The following is a 17,699-nucleotide window of genomic DNA, read 5'->3' as shown; positions in this document are numbered from 1 at the left end:
TTCAAATATTTTGAAACCTGGAAGCACATTGAAATTTGCAATATTTCTCAATGTATAGAAGATTTCTGTTATTTTATTAATATGCAAAATGTCGACTGAACTGGGAATAAACGCTGCTCAATTTAGGGATATCAGTATGATATGTAGATAAAGTTTAAACTAACTCTTTCAGTTTCAGTTACCAACTTAAAACAATCAATACACAAACCACCACACACAAAACCGCAAACACTGTGGGTAAATATCTGATCCCTCCGCTCCTAAATTGAGCTCTAATCTGGGTGCGAACATTCTCTTACTTTTTAAACGCAACACAAATCAAGAACGTAATACATTCGACTCAACTCAACTGGTTGGAGCTTGATCGCATATAATATCCTTGAGGCACAGTACTTGCAGTGAGAAGGGGCTTGTATACATTCTCAAAATATCCTTGTTCCAAGTGGCTCAAGCACTGTGTTTGCAGGTACTCAAAAGTGTCTCTCCTACTATGACAATATTAAAAAATCTAAAAATGGTCTATCCCTTGAACTCCTGATAATGATTTAATGTAGGTATATATGCAATAAAGAAATCCTCATACACAGTTGAATAAAATACTTATTCAGTTTATTTCTTCAAAAAACATGAGTTCACAAATGGAACGCTTTCAGAACGCAACTATAATATTCATTATCGCCAATAATTAAAACCATTGTGGAGAAGATCCAAGAGCGGGTCAAGATACATTTCAAAAACGCAGGTAAAAAAGGCAGTCACAAAGTATAGATACAAACATTATAAAGATCTACATTTTACAATGAGTTGAATACCTACTAATAAAAGTAAAAATTTAATTACACCCGAAAATATTGCCTAATACAAAAACATGTTTCAAACTGATTGCTAGAACTTATACACACAATCAATACAATATTATGTATTCAAAAACGGCAAGCTAGCAAAATTTATTAACACATTTATTCAGATTTTGCGGTTAGTACCTTCAGTTCTTTTAAACATTCAGGTGGCAGATCAAAGTATCACATTTACATAAAACTAGACTGACTTGGCTTATTTAATTAAAAAATATAGTAATGATTATGCTTAAAAGTAAAAAACAAAAACATAAAAGGTGTAAAATAAACCCACACTTTTGGAATGGTGCTTAAGGTGAACTTAAACTCAAATTTTAATGCACTACTTATCATAGTATCATTAACTGAATTAAGTTATAAATGCAAATTATACTCTATTTGAATATCAGGTTGCCTCTAATAATAATCAGTTAAACTTGTTTAATATTTCCATACTTTTAGCTTTCATACCGGATGGTGCATGGTAAGTAGGAACATAGGGATTTAACATGGGAAATTAGTTTTATGCAATATCCTGCCCTTCTGTACATTTTACAGAAAAAAATTGTGGAGTTTAAAGTTGTTCAGAATTAAAAGGTGCATACAAAACTGTTTTTACATGTTTTTAAGCTTTTGGTATATCCGCAAAGCGGGTTCGCACCTCCAATGTCAGCACAAGGAGATTATGTTTTGTTTTAATACTTCACTATAATCATATGTCAATTTGACATCATTGCGGTGAGGAACGAGGATACTATTATCGAAGAATGACGCAAACGAGTAAGAGAGGCAATTAGTCCATAAGACCCCATACTGCATCTGGGGGTGCAAACGTGCTATAGTAGCAATTCATAAAACAACAAAAGTCATGGCTATTGCTACTAATAACAGAAATGTTGAAATTTATTTTTAAATTCGCGGGTATACCAAAAGCTTAATAAAACATGTAAAAACAATTTTGTATGCACCTTTTAATTCTGAACAACTTAAACTTTACAGTTTTTTCTGCAAAATGTACAGGAGAGCAGGATATTGCATAAAACTAATTTCCCATGTTAAATCCCTATGTTCGTACTTACTGTGCACCACCCGGTATAGATTTCCTTAGTCTAAAGTGAACTAATTAAAGTTGCCTAAAAATTTGAAATTCCCCATAGCAAGAACAGTGACGTTAAAAAAAACGGCATTAAACAAGAAATACTATGCGAAAGGGAGCTCTATTTAAACCACGCGCGTTATTTATTTAACACCTTGTGTGCTATTATGCTTACAGTATAGATCCACCACCTTGACTATATATACATATTACAAATAAATAACACAATGATTACAAGTCCCTTGCAAACTACAAGTAGGTAATCTAAATCACAGAATTTTTAAACCAACTGAAGATAGTATTTGTGCACAATTATGTAAATAAATTTTAAAATCCGCCAGTATCATTGGGCTTTCCCAATTTCAATTTTTTGCACAAACTTTACAGAATTATACAGCATGGAGTCAATAAGGCCGGCAACAGTAAAAACTCCTCCTATAATTGCACAAACATTGGTAGCAAAATGTCCAAACGATTTTCTTCGCTCCGTACGCTTCACCATCAAAGGCGATAGTTCATATTGAAAGAACGCGCCCGGCATTCCCGATTCGCCGCTTATAATCGAGACCACTTTCTGGTGCTTCGTGACAGAATATTGACTGGAAGTTATAACTGAGCCATCTAGTTTCACATACATCGTCGGAACCAACTTAATGTGATATTGAAACATTGTAGCACCTAAGAAAAAATGAAATGCGAATTAGCTTACGCAAGTTAATATGTTGCAAAACAACCCTACAAGTTATAACCGAATTTAATTCCTTATGTACTTACCTACCAATTGGGGTTAGTGTTCACAGTTCAAAGCAATTCACGAAATGGACCAGTGTTGAAAGTTAAAGTATTACTTTGTAAATACCCATTACAAGCTGTACAGTCTAAACTAAGCCTTTACTTAACTGCAGGAATATTTTATACTCTGTCCTTGTTCAATTAAACATACTTAGACACGACCCTTAAGGTGAAAAGATATGCTTTTGTTTCGTATTAATAGAGTGCACTGCATCATGCATGTTCAAAGTGCAACTTCTATCAAAATGAAAGTATCGATAAGTGTTTTTTTATAATGATGACTCTGTTCAACTATAAATATTTAAACAATACCATACAATAAATTTTCTGTGGACGACACCTGGTCAAGGAATACCTTTGTTTATTGATTTATAGTTGTTCCACCGAAGTTACTAATAAGTGCTGCCACATCCTGTCGAATTGTGGTACTATCTGATTATTCAATTGATTTGCGTATTCTCTAATTTAAAGAATCTCTGCAATGACCCACTCACCTTTACTTATTTACATAGATCAAATTACATTTAAAGGGATATGCAACTGGCAATGATATATCCTACAGGGGTCTATGAGAATTTAAATTACCTATGTTCAGCGAATATTATGCACTGTTATGAGGGATGGAATGTTTAATGGTAAATACGCCATTTTATTTCGAATTCAACGTATTTAAGATTTGCGTACCTATCTGTCATGGTTTTTGACATACGTCAATTTTTCTCTAAATATTTGGAGATGCAAGGCTCCATTCTAAAATTCTTAAACCGTTCGAGATCAGTGAGTGCTCTTTTATATAATTGCGAATCCATAAAGTCTAAGAATTTTTTTCATACTAAAACTACATATTTCATAGTACTCCGATTATGTTTTAAACACTTTAAATTTATATTAGCCGATAAACGAATTGTAAAATTTCTTAAGGAAAAAGTAGACTGATTCCCTATAAAAAAATATGGCACTTCAAAACATTTTTTAGAAACTGTTTGGGAATATTAATTTAAATTTTAAAGGCGAGAAAGAACAGTCACAGATTACGCCAACACAAGGCCGTAGACAAACACATAACACAAAAGCCCATTGTTCTAATAAATAATATTGTGCTTGTAATACATACTATTTCTTTTGCGGACAAAATTCAGCATTCTGCATTTGTAGAAGCAGTACCTATCTATTGTAGTACAAAGTTACACTAGTAAAATGTTCAATATTGAACCAATTATAGATTTTTTACTTTAAAAATTACTCGATCGGACAGCATGGTACATTCTTCAGCGTGGATGCATAAATACGTCTTTTGTGCTGATGCGATAGTAATGTGATACGCTCCGTTATCACATACCACAATATGAATGCAACGATTACGCCATCTGTCGTCAGTAAATTGTAACCCTATTGCCCTATTGTTTGGAACTAATACAAGAATTATTTAAAGCGACAATTTACCCAACATGCTCTCTGGACTTTACCCAACGTACTAACGGTCGGTGGTTTAACTACTAAGAATAAACAATGGTAATACTCTAACCACTATTGTGTGGTACCTGTTTAACTTCTAATAAAGCACAACTTTAAAACTGTGGCCAGCAAAAAAATGCCTATTGCGCATATTCATTATAAGCACCCTGTATACATCGCAGATAATTGTGATCCCTGTATAAATATTGCACCTGTATGAAATCTGACCACACTAATCAAAAGGGCAACAAAAAAATTAAAAAAGGTAAATTACGTCATTTTGACAAAAGTTAAAATCCCAATTTTTTAACAAATTACAGTAGAATTAACCAGTTTTCAAAATTATTACTAAAAAAACGACATATTTTCAAATTCCACAGAAAATTTGAGGTTATAAATATTTTTAGCACAATGCCCGCTGTACCCGGTGGAGTTTATCAACAGGGCCCCTCATGTTTCGATAGAATGAAAATGGGCTTCATGTTGGGATGCTGTGTGGGTATGGCAAGTGGAGCAATATTTGGCGGATTTTCTGCCTTAAGGTAACGATAGGAAGCTCTAGTATTAAGTTTTACCATTTCACTCCTTAGGGGCGGTTTACGAGGAAGGGAACTTGTCAATACAGTGGGAAAGGTTATGTTACAAGGAGGTGGATCGTTTGGAACCTTTCTAGCAATCGGATCTGGTTTGCGATGCTAAACATACCTGCATTTTTAATTAGGGAGGTGTAAATTTTTTACTTAAGATAAATTTAGTTACTATTTGTAAACTGTAGGAATGTAGAACGTTAGTAAATAAAGATTTCGTACCTTGTGCGGCGATTGCTACTGTATTTTTTAGTGGATTGTGCGATTTGCTGTCAATATTTGTACCAAATGTAATGTGCCGTATTCGGTGGGACGTATTAAAGGACGTAGAAGAAAACGGTTGCACGTCATGTACGTGTACATGATTTACGCTAAAACTTCGACCTGGAGCTATATGAAAACTACCACTAACTCGATTGACAACAAGTGATCCGTAAATCTGGCAGCCTTGCGAGAAAGCCGTGTTAAGCTTCTCATTAAAATGCTCATCCTTGCACTGACTGATATTTTCGGGATTATCAGGAAAGGCCCACCGTCTTTCTCTGTATGCTTCACGTACATCTTCGCAAGTGTTGCAACATCTACAAAATAATTCCAAAACCAATGTTTACATTGCACCAAACTACCTTTTCGGATCAAGTGCGGCTCCGTAGCAACTTCCACATTCTGTCGAGTTTTCCGCCTAAAGTAATCAGTAGTAATAATTACCAATAATGACACGACCCCTACCTCATTAGGTTTTTTAGTTGGTATAGTGATATCTTCTCTTTTAGGTTCCTCAATGGGCTTACCGTCTAAATCTAAACGACGTTTGTAAATATTGTGATCAATTTGTAGGTGTTGTTCGCCAGAGGAATCCATTGCGTCAAGTGATAAAACTGAAAGTGCAGTGTCTTAAATGGAATTAAAGTAGAGGAAGTAGCTAACAATCGCAAGATATAGTCGGCACGATAATATCTAAATTAATTTGGATATTTGGATTCCGTGAAGTATCTACGAACAGTTCCTCTGTTACGTTTGGTGATAAGTAATCAAACAATTCGATCCAAAATAGCATGGACATAATTCCCAAAGATATAAAGGTGACTGCAATTAAAAGTGGTAAAAACACAAAGATTTAAGGTTAAATAAATGTAAACAAACTTGCTGCACCCTGGAAGGTTTTCACGCTGAAATCTTCAGTAGTTTTAGGGTATGCATCAAGGGAACGTAAATGTCCAACAATTTTATTCATTTTGGACGATTATAACAAAAATTTTCGAATCACTGCACACCCGGCAACACCGACGTTAAGTATGCAAATGCACTAATGCAGACAAGTGGCAGGGCAGTGGCGAATCGTGGCAAAGCAAAGAACAACAAAATAAATAATAGACACGACCTTGAAAATGAATAGGTAAAATGCCTCAGAGTAAGATTTATTTCTTACTCTGAGGTAAAATGCCCACTTTTAACTAATATCAAATATCATTGTTTATTCTATTCTAATATTTGTAATCTAACTAATTAAATAAAATTTGTAGAACACAAACAATTAAAAACAAATTAGGAACATGAAAGTTATCGAAAGCTCTAGAACGAACCAACCATAGGCTTATCCTATAGGGCTGTCGCCAGGCCTTTTTAGGTGAACCTTTCTTGGCTCGCCTAAAAAACCTTTCTTGGCTCGCCTAAAAAACCTATGAAGTCCGGGTTCGGGTACACAGCTAACAGCTATACAAATGTAACAACTTCCCTAATATTTATTATTGCAAAATAAAACCTACGTATGGGATTTGCTTATATATCTATAAGCTGTAGGTCAGTAGGTGTACCAGAAGTATATATCATTGCAATAAAATACGATGAAGTGTTATTATTTTTAATTCATTTAAAACTGAAGTGGTATCCTAATTTTGTCTCTGTACTATATGGACCTTGAGATGTCTGTTTCTTTGAAAAAGTTCAGAATGTTATTCGTTCTCCCCAGAATCCTCTAACGCCTAACGACAGTATTGGCAGAAGTGCAGTACTGCTTCCTCTCCACATGTGTATCCTACACGCAGAAGGAAGGTATACTTAAAGGCCCATTTTGTGCAGGTGTTGTTTCATTCGACAATATGCTTTTAATTATATACGTTTTTGTTATGCGGTGAAGTACACCAGTAGCTACAGTCAAATACTTTAATATAATAAGGTATTTGCCACAGTTTAGTAAAATCAAACTACAAAATACAAGATAGTTCATAATACCTGTTGTAGTTCTAATACTATCAACTTAGTAGTTTGACTGTAACAAAGTAGCTCTACTGTTTGATATGAACCTCCTCAAGCACGTTGTTTTTGGTTAATTAGCAATTAATTCATTTTTTACTCATTTTATAGTCTTAATTAATTTTAAATCATTTGGAATTTAATACGATGGAAGAACCTAACGAAACTTTTGACGACATAGAAGTGGTCTATTTAGATGAACTCGAAGAAATTGATGATATTGATCTAAATGAGGATGCTCAGGATGAAGGGGATTATGCACAAGCAATTGATTTAGCGCACTTAACGTTTTCGAAGCATCCAACCTCAGTCTTTACAGGAGCGTTTAGCAGAAGCGGGACATTAGCGGTTACCGGTGGTGAAGATGACATGGGTTACGTTTGGTCCACAGAAACCGGCGAAGTCCTTTTGGAATGCACCGGGCATAAGGATTCAGTAGTTGAAGCTAGTTTTAATTTTAATGACCAATTTGTCGCCACTGGTGACATGAGTGGATTAATACAAGTTTGGGATGTTCATAATAAGAAACTGGTTTGGTGCTACGAAGGAGATGACATGGAGTGGCTACTATGGCATCACATGGCTAATGTTCTTATAGCAGGCTGTCAGTCTGGAGATATCTACGTGTGGCAAATTCCGCAGGGAAATTGTAAGGTGCTGCCATCACACGGGACATCTACACATAGTGGCAAAATACTAGCAGATGGCAAACGATTGTTAGCCGGTTATGGCGATGGCCAATTACGTTTGTGGGATTTAAAAAGTGGCGAAATGTCATGGCAATTAACTGCGAATATTCCTTTGTTGGCAATTACATCTCTAGACATTACGGATGATGCAAACTTGTGTATCGTGGCCCCTTCTGCACAACTGTTTAAAGTAGCAGATGGTACCCAAACTGCGTCGTATCTTACTGCTGACGAAACCGAAGTGGAGGTGGTTGCTTTTAACACTGAGTCAGGATTGCTAGCCACTGGTGCAATATCAGGCAAACTGTGCGTTTGGGACTATAAAAAAAATAATCTAAGACACGAAACAAAGTTTGATACTTCTATAACCACAATTAAATGGGGAGTCGATGATAAAATGTTTGTTGGTTGTACAGATGGTTGTATTTATGTTTGTGATACACGATCTGGTACTTTAGTTGAAGTTTTAACAGGTCATAATGCAAACATTTTAAGTTTATCATTAACGAAGGATTGTACTGATCTTCTTAGTACATCCGATGATGGAACTGCTAAAATTTTTAAAACAAAAAGTAGTTAAATATTTTTATTAGCGATAATTCAATGGAAGTAACCATTTGTGTACATATGTAATTATTTTTTAATAAATACTATCGGCTTAATCAATTTCAAGTTCTTTAATACATACATAAATTAAAAAAATGGTCAAAACAGAACCATTTAAAAAAAAAATGTTTAAAAAAAAATTGACATGCTTTAGGCAAAAGTATCTTCACTTTCTTGCATATTATCGTCTACTGAAGTAATGGTCGAGTTGTAATGCTCCCCCAATCGATATAAATGCTTGTGATACGTCAGAATTAAGGGTGGACCTTCGTACTGTTCGGCTTGGATAGTTAAAGGGCCCGAAGCTTGAATAACTTTAATGGGGCACTTTAAAACGCTCGACAGGGCAGTAAGTTCCAACTGTCCTCCCCACAATTTAGTATTAGCTACATCTTTGCAATACTTCTCAAACTTGTCTTCTCCTATAAGTTCATCGTCGTCATCGTTATACATGAATGGAAGAAACTCCTCTTTATTGTCGCGTATAAATGAAGCAGTAAGTTTACGTAGCTTCGAAACATTCGAGCTGACTCGGCCCGTCACCTCCAGTTGGTGATTAATGGCGCAATACAAGCAATTACCATCCGCGGGTATATTAAAAATTTGCAGTCCTTCATTTTGTAGCAGTTCTTTAATGGTATTTAACTCGACGACACGTGGCCCTTGCCGATGATTGACTTCTTCCTCTGCTATTCTCTTCTCACGCTCCTTGTTTTCGGTTTCTTTTTTCGTTCTCCTTTTTTGTGCTCTGGAGATCTTAGTGGGTACATCTCCATTGACTACCTCATTAATTGATGAAAGCTCGGATGAAACTGTATCATTGGCAGCTACGTTGTTCAACTCCAGCGCTTGCTCTGCATCCAGTTCTTGTTCTAATTTCGATATCATTTCTGTAACTTCCTTTTTTTTCTTTTTATCGCCTTTAACTACACCTTTTTTTAAAGATTGTATCTGGGCTTGTAGGTCTTTTCGTTCTTGTCGATGTTTTTTGAGCAATTCTTCTTCGTTTAAAGGTGATTTTTCAATTACATCTTCGACTACCTCCATAATTTAATTAATAAAAAAGTTACTAGTTTAAAAAAAGGATTGAAATTTAAGGACACTCTTTAGGTTAAAGACCTGTAGAAGCATATATATAAGAGAAGTATATATATGTGTAGAAGCAGAAGCTCTACGGTCATCGAGACACATGTTATAACGAATTTCGGCACCGTTGCCGCTGTGCAGTAAAAGACGCATCTCCTAACGAATTTTTTACAAGATACATGAGAGCATTGCTGTCAGAAACATTATATAGGTTAAAAACATGTTTTGGGAACAATGGGTCAGGCAAGTAGGTACCAAGATTCTATGAGGGTGAAATACACAAAATGTGACTCAACTTTGGTGAAATAAAATCCTTCTCTTAAGAGCAAGATGGATAATAATTACTTTTGTAAGGCAAATTCAATGTTACGACAAAATATGTGAAAATTAGTGAATCGTAACTCATATATCACACATAGATCCTAAACCGAAGAGTTTTTATTAGCAAAATCTCGCCCCCACGAGATATGTAATTCGCCCCTCGTTCGGGGTTTCAGAGTTGACAGTTGAATGTCGAGATCAGCACCGCGGCGTTGAATGCCGTAATCCATTTTTGGTTATACAGTTTTTGCCACCCCCGTGACCGTCTCTTCAAGGCGAAAATGTTAGTTTTTCGATCTGGAGTTTTATTGTCTTAGATAATCCTTATCATATTTAGTTACTTTGGCATTACTTTTTGTACAGAGAAAAAAACACCTTAGAACCTGTCTTTAGACTATACAGTATGTATACTACAGATACTATGCGATCAAAAGAGATGCTGTGGAGTCACCTTTGGAATTTTTGTTTGCATGGGAAATCGCCGTATTTAACTTGAACTCGACGTCAATTCTTTTTTGATCGCCCGTTACATTTACATTATGTATAAGTATAGTGTATCTAAGGAATAGGTACATAGTAAAGGATTGTTTTAAGAATTTTATTGCAAAATTTGATTAAATACCTACTGACAAAACAGGGTTTAATAATTAACAAATATAAATGGCAATACATTAAATAACTTTAGATATACTTATGGCAGCTTTGCATCCCATTTTGACCAATTCTGAAAACGCTTTATAGAATGGTGCTTGTTCAGCACCGTGATCAATTCCAATATCGTGATGTTCCTGTTCCTCGTCCCTAAACTGCCTTATAGTTTCCAAAATTTCTTTATTCGTATTTGGATCCTCCATAAGCTGTCTTAACTGATCATTGTAATGCTCTACGATGACAGTTTCGACAGCAACTGTACACGCCATGGCAGCTTTATCCCCTAAAAGTGCAGAACCTGCTCCCAAAGCAAACCCGGCAATGTTCCATATGGGCACCATGACGGTGGGACGTACTCTATATTTCACTATAAGTTCCTCAAACTTCGCACGGTGCGCCTTTTCTTGATCCCACATATGCTGTATCAACGGACCTTTTTCGGTATGTCCGAGCACAAACATTTGCCCCGCATAAATTCGATCAGCTCCCAATTCGCCTGCATGATCAACACGTACTATCGAGTGCAAATCGGCATTTGTAGAACAATTTCTTATAACCCTATGCCAACCCTTTAGGGTGGATGTTCTCAACTGGCTCAACATTTATTGACAATTTTCTCTGTAAAAACGCAAATGTGTTATTACGAAAAAACGTTGAAAAACTGCTTAAATGTTCTTCAAGAAGAAACTAAAGGTAAAATCACATAATTTTCTCTTCTTACATTCAATCAATGGGAAACCTAACCTAAAAATTTGTTTATTTATGGCGCGTTTTTAGAGTTGCTGCATTTTCATACGAAAGTACCCTGTGTTGATATAGAGGCAAATAATCCGCAATGGTCATGGAGTATTTACAGAAAATATGTTGCAAAAAATATGCCGGTAGTGATAAAAAATGCTTGCAGAGATTGGAGAGCAAGGAAGCTGTGGAATATCGATTATTTTTTGTGAGTGCAAGTCTGTGATTTGTGTGTAAGTCTTGGTGTTGTTCAACTAACACTGTTTAAGTACTTTCTTCAGCACATTTGTTTCGATTAAGTAGCACTTCACTTGAATGATTTTTAAACAGGGCATCTAGGTACTGTTTCGCTCCTAGGAAAAAGTTTTTGTGGTTTAGCTAGATAGCTCGTTTAAGAGTACGGGCGGTTTGTATTAGTACCTCTTCGTGAGTACTTATAGTGTAATTCAAGGTGTAATTACTTTCAAACCTTTCAGAGTTAATCTGTGTAAAAAATTAACATTTTCTGTGTATATACCTACCTATTACAATATAGTGCTTTAATTAGGTATTTATATATTAGGGGAGCTAGCTCTAAATCCACTGAACGAGAGTGATCAAAATTTTAACCGATGGGAGTTCCACTATGGCCTACCCCGAGTATGCTAAAATCGACCGTCTACCACCTCAAGTCAAGGCTTTTGTTTACAGACTAAATTACTAAATGTACTCCCAATCACTATGCAGTGTTTCTTTTTTAAATTTTTTCTCAAATTATAAGATATCTTATAATAATAAGATAATCCTAACATTCTATAAAGACAAAGAAAGCAGAGCCAGTGTAGAAACATTTTGCTTTTATAAAACATTTAAACAAATTAAAATATTACAGGCAAAAAATACCAGACAAGGATGTAACGGTAGCGATAACTCCCAATGGATACGCGGATGGTGTGATTGCTGAAAATAACACCGATTTCTTCGCGATGCCCGAAGAAAGAACAATGAGAATGTCCGAGTTCTTGAGCAATATGACCGCCCCTAAGTAAGATGAGTGTGCACAGATGTATGAATTCTAGAATATTCGTTTTGCAGGAAAAACTTTGTATGTTACATTCAAAAGCAGAATTCAAATCTCTTGGAGGACTTCAAAGAGCTAATTAATGATGTAGACATCGAATTAAAGTGGGCCAAGGACATTTTTGCTAAAAGTCCAGACGCCGTGAACTTCTGGATGGGAGATGAAAGAGCAGTTACAAGCAGTGAGTATCAAAATGCAGCTCCTATCAGAGTAAAAAGTTATAGTCCCCTTCCTTTGAAGGCTTATTTTATAACACTGTATGAGTGAATTTCTATAGATACCATCAATTTTGGATCTTAAATATTTGATTTGCAATTGGAATTATAATAACATTTGAGAACTAAAGTTTTTACTTCACTAGCAGGTTATTCACACTTGGTTTTTCAGTGCACAAAGATCCCTATGAGAATATCTACTGTGTAATTAGTGGATATAAGGATTTTATACTAATTCCACCGACAGACTTGCCTCACGTACCTTACAAATATTATCCAGTTGGGACGTTTAAAAATGTTAGTACGGACCACTACGAAATTGAACCAAAATTAAGAAATGGTGGCGGCGATTGTGACCATTTCATACCAAAACCACAAATTAGAGGTTGTCAAGAAATAGAAACCAAATTGGAAAATTCCAAATATGAAATGTTAAATTGGGTATCCATCGATCCTTCAAGACCAGACACAGACTTATACCCACAGTTTAGAAATGCGAACGTTTATAAAGTTAGAATAAATGAAGGGGATTGTTTATACTTGCCTAGTTTGTGGTTTCACCATGTACAACAAAGCCATGGTTGCATCGCTGTAAATTATTGGTACGATATGGATTTTGATTTAAAGTATTGCTATTATAAAATGTTGGAATGTTTATCTACATAAACCTACATACTGTGTAGTTTTTTATTTCTTATAACTTCCTTAAATATACAGTCTGCATTTCACACAAATGGATGCCGAAAAGGTATAACAAGAGCACGTATGGAGGGGGGGGGGGGGGCTAGCTTAACATTAATTAAACTGGAACCGCTATGAATGTAGTCTTCCTGGGAAATACAAATTGAACCATCACCCATCCTTTGAATTTTCAATCCTAGCTAAAATTTTGCATTACTGGAAAGTTTCATTGAGAACAGGAATATATTTTTGCAAGTATTTTTCATCCCTGCTAACTACCAGGCCATCATCCAAGTCAATGTTGTTCTAAAGTTCACTCAAAAAACTGGTGAATGTCTTATTTCAGCATCTAAAAGCTTGGTGTAGTCCATAAGTCCAACTCTCCATAAAGGAAAGCACTTTTGACGTAAAATTGAATTATTGTCCTTCACGCGCGCACACTCGACAGAGAATGCAGTCCCATCTTACGGTAGGGTTGAAGGTTTCAGTGAAAAAAATCCCTTCACGTTGCAGATAGCCTTTGGCTAACCAGACGCGCCTTGTAACCCTCCACTGAATCATCACCATTGTACTTGACCTTATACACCCACTGATGACAGTCAATCATCGTCTTATCAGCGCGGCCTAGAAATTAGATCCCAAGTGTGATTTTCATTGAGCGCATTTACCTCCTAAATCATATGCCACTTTCCAATTTTTGCCTTGAGAACTTTCAATGGATTCGGTGTACGTAGACGGTTCAGCTTCATAAGCTATCATTTATTTATTTATTTTATTTATTGTCCCTCTCTTGTTCTGGGCCGTCAACAGGCTTTCGCCCAATTACAGAGTGCTCCGCATAATGCTCCTTCTTCTGAGTTAGTGACGTCACACTCACTACTGGATTTTACTGCTACAGTAATCAAAGAGCTGTCGACTGCGTTTCCGTTTTGAAAATCACATCCTTAGACACAATAGCTGTATTTGTTTCAGGTGATTTAACTAAGTTAAATCAGTTGAAGTGATTGCAATGTTTTTTTCATTTACAATGAGTTCGCCCCCACTACTGACCAAGTGAATAGAAATCACTATTATCTAATTGCGGGAAAAGTTGGTACCGTTCAATTAACATAACCTCAGAAAACTGTGATCATAACTTCCCAGCCCCCAGGCTGTTTGTTTAATTTTCTATCGGACATTTAACAACTGTTATCAGTAGTGTCCCTGTCGAATATCCTCTGAATCAGTTTCCTATACCAATAAAACTCGTACTATTTGGTTCAACATACTGCGTATACTACTTGATTGATTGATTTACGGAAATCTCCTTGTACAAAGTTCGACATTAAATATTAACAAGAATTCTTTTAATATGAGCGATGATGAATTGTATGAGCAAAATTTAAACAATATTACCGCTAGTAAAACAGCCCATTACTTTTTAGGTAATGTAATAACGAACACTTCAAATTTAACTGAACTGATTTTAGTGTAACTGATTGTAATTTATAAATCCCCAGAAACGAATACATCTAACGACTTCAGATCCCTCCGGTATCATTACGCGATAATGGTCCTTGTGCCCACAGTACCCAATCACCCACGTATGGTGTGTTCTACCTGGAACACACTGTATATATTTTGATGATGTTCGGTAAGGACAAAAGTGTTTTAAGGTGCTTGCGATTAGAATAGTGGCAGGCACAATATTAAATCGGTCCTGAAAAGAAATGCAGTAAAATTAATCACAGTAGCCACAAGCACAAAGTTACTAATTGTTAAAAAGAATCAAAAATGATTAAAGATGGAAGTAGAGGAATAAACGTATTACGAAAACACCTTTCCAAAACCCTTGTGAAAAAGAAAAAGTTATACTAACCGTAAGCTGTCTACGTGCCAATATTGCAACTTAACAACAAAATTCAATTATCGTTTAAATAGCAATTCTTTTTATTTAAGACTACTATCGTTTTATGTACACAGTTGTATCAAAACAATATACGTTCACATACAGTAAGTTAGTGTACAAAAACTTTCACATTTTCCAAATTAGTACACTTAACCCCCATATCGAAAAAAATCGGGAAAACATATGGAAGCTACCTTTTAATGTAACTAGTTTCTTATGCTCCAATAGTGTTTAACGCGCATCAATCCATGGTACATTAATTTACAATTTTTGGTTTAGAGAAGACAATTTAAAGATGTCTGAAATAAAAGGCTGTATGAAATAAAATTTGAAAACTTTATCTTTACTTTAAAGTGGTGCCATTTGTTGAAGTTGAGCTACTGTCAATTGTGATTGAATCTGTGGATCAAAATTAGCATTGGGTGCGGCATTTGGTATTACGGACGGATCGTCTATATCGTCCAAATCCTGTTTTATGTGATTATTGAATGCAGAAACTGACACCACAGCAGGAGGTAGAGGGATCGTAATTGGCTCAAAATCTGCTTGTTGATCGCGATTCAGGGACACTGGTTGTAATCTTCTTATGTGACTAACGACATTTAAACCTAAATAAAAATTGTTTATGAAAGTGATCGAGGACGTGGCGCACTTACCGTGTACGGTCCTTTTGTGTTGCGTTAATAGATAGCCCATTAGAAAACTTTCGCTGCAAAGATCACAATGAAATCGTTCACCAGTATGTCGGCGCACGTGCGCTTTCAAGTCGTTCCCTTGAGCAAATGCGGCATCACAATAAGTGCACCTGTAGGGTTTTTCTCCAGTGTGAGTACGCATGTGCACTGTTAGATTGTATGCCCTAAAAATACTGATTAAAAGAGAACTATAATTACTTCTTTTACTACCTTCCAAATCCTCGTCCACAAATTGTACATAAATGGGTCTTTTCACCTGTGTGATATCGTTCATGGACTGTCAGATCAGTAGTACGTGGAAAACCTAAAAGGTTCTGTCTATTTAGGTACTGAATGATTAATAGAAGAACTGCCAAAACAACTAGCGTTTGTCCTATATAGTATCATTACACACAAACAAACAGTCATACACATTTTGAACTATTATATCTTACATTTAGTTATATCAAATGTATACAGAAAGATTTAACTGTATTTAGCGCATTTTTGATTCTCAAAAAGGAGCTTATTGTTTCACTGACTGTTGGCTGTTGAGATGCCTTTTATAAATCTCGGCAATGGAATATTGACGAACTTTTGGGTTTTCAGCCGGACTATCGTGTTATTCCTGCATTGATTAGTCTGAAGGCCAGAATGAAAAAATTGAACGGTCAAGAGAACTTTGCTGATTGGAAATTTACTATACACGCATATTTGGAGCATGAAGATCTGTTTAAGCACATAGTAAAAGAAACGCCTGTTGACGTGTATGCACCAATTCCAACAAGCAGCAAAAGAAGAGTATGTACGGCCTGAAAGCTACTGATCTGCACCCTTAAAAATGCGCTGAAGTCTAGTGATAGCACTTTTTTTTAAATTGCTTTGTCAACTAATTTTTGGTCATTTGCTCATTATTTATGGATACACTTTTCATTTCTTTAATTTGAACTTTTGCGGTTCGTGTTTGGTTCAAAGATGCAGTTCCTTATGGTTGCAAAAGCTCACCGAAAATGAAACAAGCGGTAACACTTTTGCACTCGCGCGAATGGCTGAAGCATATGAATTCTAGTCAACTTAGCGCGGGCACATAAACCGAATTTAAATTTTTTCTGACGCACGAAATTCACGCAGACGTTCTAAATTAGCAGTATTTTTCATAAAAAGTAGGCTAAAAAATATAAATTGTGATAATTTGTGAAAATCTGCATTTGGCACTTAGCGGCCCTGTCAGTTATAGGACTTTTAGAAATGGCAAAATTTAGATGAGATAAAATGAACACTTGGGAAAAGAGGGGTAAGAGGGAAAATCCTCTTTTCAGGAGTGAGATGGACTATACGGTTAGCATAGAATACCCATCCTTAATTAAAGTTGCCATTTAAGAAGTTTCAAGCTGTAATGTTCTGTGAAAAGTTTTAATTGATGTGTTTCCACAAACAGTCTGATTTGCAGATACACACAAGATGGCAAGCCTAAAATTGTTGAGTGTAAAAGATCTACGACACGATATATGCCCCTTATTTTGACAGTTTGATTACCAATTTTTTTTACCGACTCACCTTTGCCACAATATTTGCATTTGAATGGTTTTTCACCACGATGTCTTCGCATATGTATTACGAGATAGTCGTTACGAATAAACCGCTGGCCACACTCGGAGCACAGAAATTTCTTTGAGTTTTCATTATGAAATTTAATGTGTTCGGTCAGATGCGACTTAGACAAAAACGTTTTATCACAAGTACGACATTGATACTTCTTGTCACCTGTATGGCCCTTCATGTGTACGTCACGATATTTCTCTGTCGTGAAAGCTTTCAAGCACACAGAGCATTGAAACTTCTTCTCCGTAACAATCTTCTCACCTACACTATGCTTGGTGGCCATGTGCTTAGTCAGATGGTCATGTCGACTAAAAAGTCGTTTACATACTTCACACTCAAATTCTTGCGCTCTGCTATGCAATTTTGTGTGCTGTAGCAAATGGTCACGTCTGTTAAAGCGTTTGCTACAGACGTCACATCCGTAAGGCTTTTCTTCCAAGTGGCACAACATGTGCCTTTTTAAGTGATT

General features: G+C 35.9%; 7 protein-coding genes and 1 long non-coding RNA gene across 10 annotated transcripts; 4 read left to right on the top strand and 4 right to left on the bottom strand.

Annotated features, from left to right (window-relative positions):
* Window positions 1–1,834: 1,834 nt before the first annotated feature.
* Window positions 1,835–6,104, bottom strand: LOC116171460 (endoplasmic reticulum-Golgi intermediate compartment protein 3). Its single transcript, XM_031488318.1, has 6 exons — window positions 5,910–6,104; window positions 5,694–5,852; window positions 5,496–5,644; window positions 5,393–5,448; window positions 4,989–5,347; window positions 1,835–2,610 (listed from the first exon to the last, which is right to left on the bottom strand). Exons 1-6 carry the CDS (start codon window positions 5,998–6,000, stop codon window positions 2,276–2,278), a joined length of 1,149 nt encoding a protein of 382 aa, XP_031344178.1. The 5' UTR covers window positions 6,001–6,104; the 3' UTR covers window positions 1,835–2,275.
* On the top strand, window positions 4,340–4,992 carry LOC116171461 (reactive oxygen species modulator 1). 2 transcript variants are annotated; one of them, XM_031488319.1, is made up of 3 exons: window positions 4,340–4,444; window positions 4,587–4,721; window positions 4,770–4,992. In XM_031488319.1, the coding sequence occupies exons 2-3, from the start codon at window positions 4,591–4,593 to the stop codon at window positions 4,876–4,878; spliced, it is 240 nt and encodes a 79-aa protein (XP_031344179.1). In that variant the 5' UTR covers window positions 4,340–4,444; window positions 4,587–4,590; the 3' UTR covers window positions 4,879–4,992. The 2 variants fall into 2 exon arrangements, with proteins under 2 accessions (XP_031344179.1, XP_031344180.1); XM_031488320.1 differs by lacking the exon at window positions 4,340–4,444 and having other exon boundaries at window positions 4,453–4,721.
* Window positions 6,105–7,054: 950 nt separating the features above from the next.
* Window positions 7,055–8,374, top strand: LOC116171725 (angio-associated migratory cell protein-like). The gene has a single exon (XM_031488706.1). The coding sequence runs from the start codon at window positions 7,167–7,169 to the stop codon at window positions 8,286–8,288; it is 1,122 nt and encodes a 373-aa protein (XP_031344566.1). The 5' UTR covers window positions 7,055–7,166; the 3' UTR covers window positions 8,289–8,374.
* LOC116171726 (deubiquitinase OTUD6B-like) lies at window positions 8,280–9,456 on the bottom strand. The gene has a single exon (XM_031488707.1). It carries the CDS (start codon window positions 9,359–9,361, stop codon window positions 8,465–8,467), a length of 897 nt encoding a protein of 298 aa, XP_031344567.1. The 5' UTR covers window positions 9,362–9,456; the 3' UTR covers window positions 8,280–8,464.
* An 847-nt stretch (window positions 9,457–10,303) lies between these two features.
* LOC116170929 (5-demethoxyubiquinone hydroxylase, mitochondrial-like) lies at window positions 10,304–11,011 on the bottom strand. Its single transcript, XM_031487495.1, has one exon. The coding sequence runs from the start codon at window positions 10,972–10,974 to the stop codon at window positions 10,393–10,395; it is 582 nt and encodes a 193-aa protein (XP_031343355.1). The 5' UTR covers window positions 10,975–11,011; the 3' UTR covers window positions 10,304–10,392.
* Window positions 10,931–13,070, top strand: LOC116170928 (bifunctional peptidase and (3S)-lysyl hydroxylase Jmjd7-like). Of its 2 annotated transcripts, XM_031487493.1 has the most exons (5): window positions 10,931–11,065; window positions 11,150–11,318; window positions 11,982–12,134; window positions 12,185–12,351; window positions 12,558–13,070. In XM_031487493.1, exons 1-5 carry the CDS (start codon window positions 11,005–11,007, stop codon window positions 13,049–13,051), a joined length of 1,044 nt encoding a protein of 347 aa, XP_031343353.1. In that variant the 5' UTR covers window positions 10,931–11,004; the 3' UTR covers window positions 13,052–13,070. The 2 variants fall into 2 exon arrangements, with proteins under 2 accessions (XP_031343353.1, XP_031343354.1); XM_031487494.1 differs by lacking the exon at window positions 10,931–11,065 and having other exon boundaries at window positions 11,236–11,343.
* Window positions 13,071–14,971: 1,901 nt separating this feature from the next.
* LOC116170927 (gastrula zinc finger protein XlCGF17.1-like) lies at window positions 14,972–17,693 on the bottom strand. Its single transcript, XM_031487491.1, has 5 exons — window positions 17,186–17,693; window positions 15,860–15,953; window positions 15,611–15,813; window positions 15,302–15,562; window positions 14,972–15,253 (listed from the first exon to the last, which is right to left on the bottom strand). Exons 1-4 carry the CDS (start codon window positions 17,679–17,681, stop codon window positions 15,303–15,305), a joined length of 1,053 nt encoding a protein of 350 aa, XP_031343351.1. The 5' UTR covers window positions 17,682–17,693; the 3' UTR covers window positions 14,972–15,253; window position 15,302.
* On the top strand, window positions 16,525–17,354 carry LOC116170930. The gene is made up of 2 exons (XR_004145346.1): window positions 16,525–17,021; window positions 17,079–17,354. It is a non-coding gene; the product is annotated as an uncharacterized LOC116170930 (long non-coding RNA).
* Window positions 17,694–17,699: the final 6 nt, after the last annotated feature.

The sequence above is a fragment of the Photinus pyralis genome, unplaced genomic scaffold (genome assembly GCF_008802855.1).
Source record: "Photinus pyralis isolate 1611_PpyrPB1 unplaced genomic scaffold, Ppyr1.3 Ppyr1.4_LG5, whole genome shotgun sequence".
NCBI classification, from domain to species: Eukaryota; Metazoa; Arthropoda; class Insecta; order Coleoptera; family Lampyridae; genus Photinus; species Photinus pyralis.
This window is presented reverse-complemented; position numbering and strand designations above follow the sequence as displayed.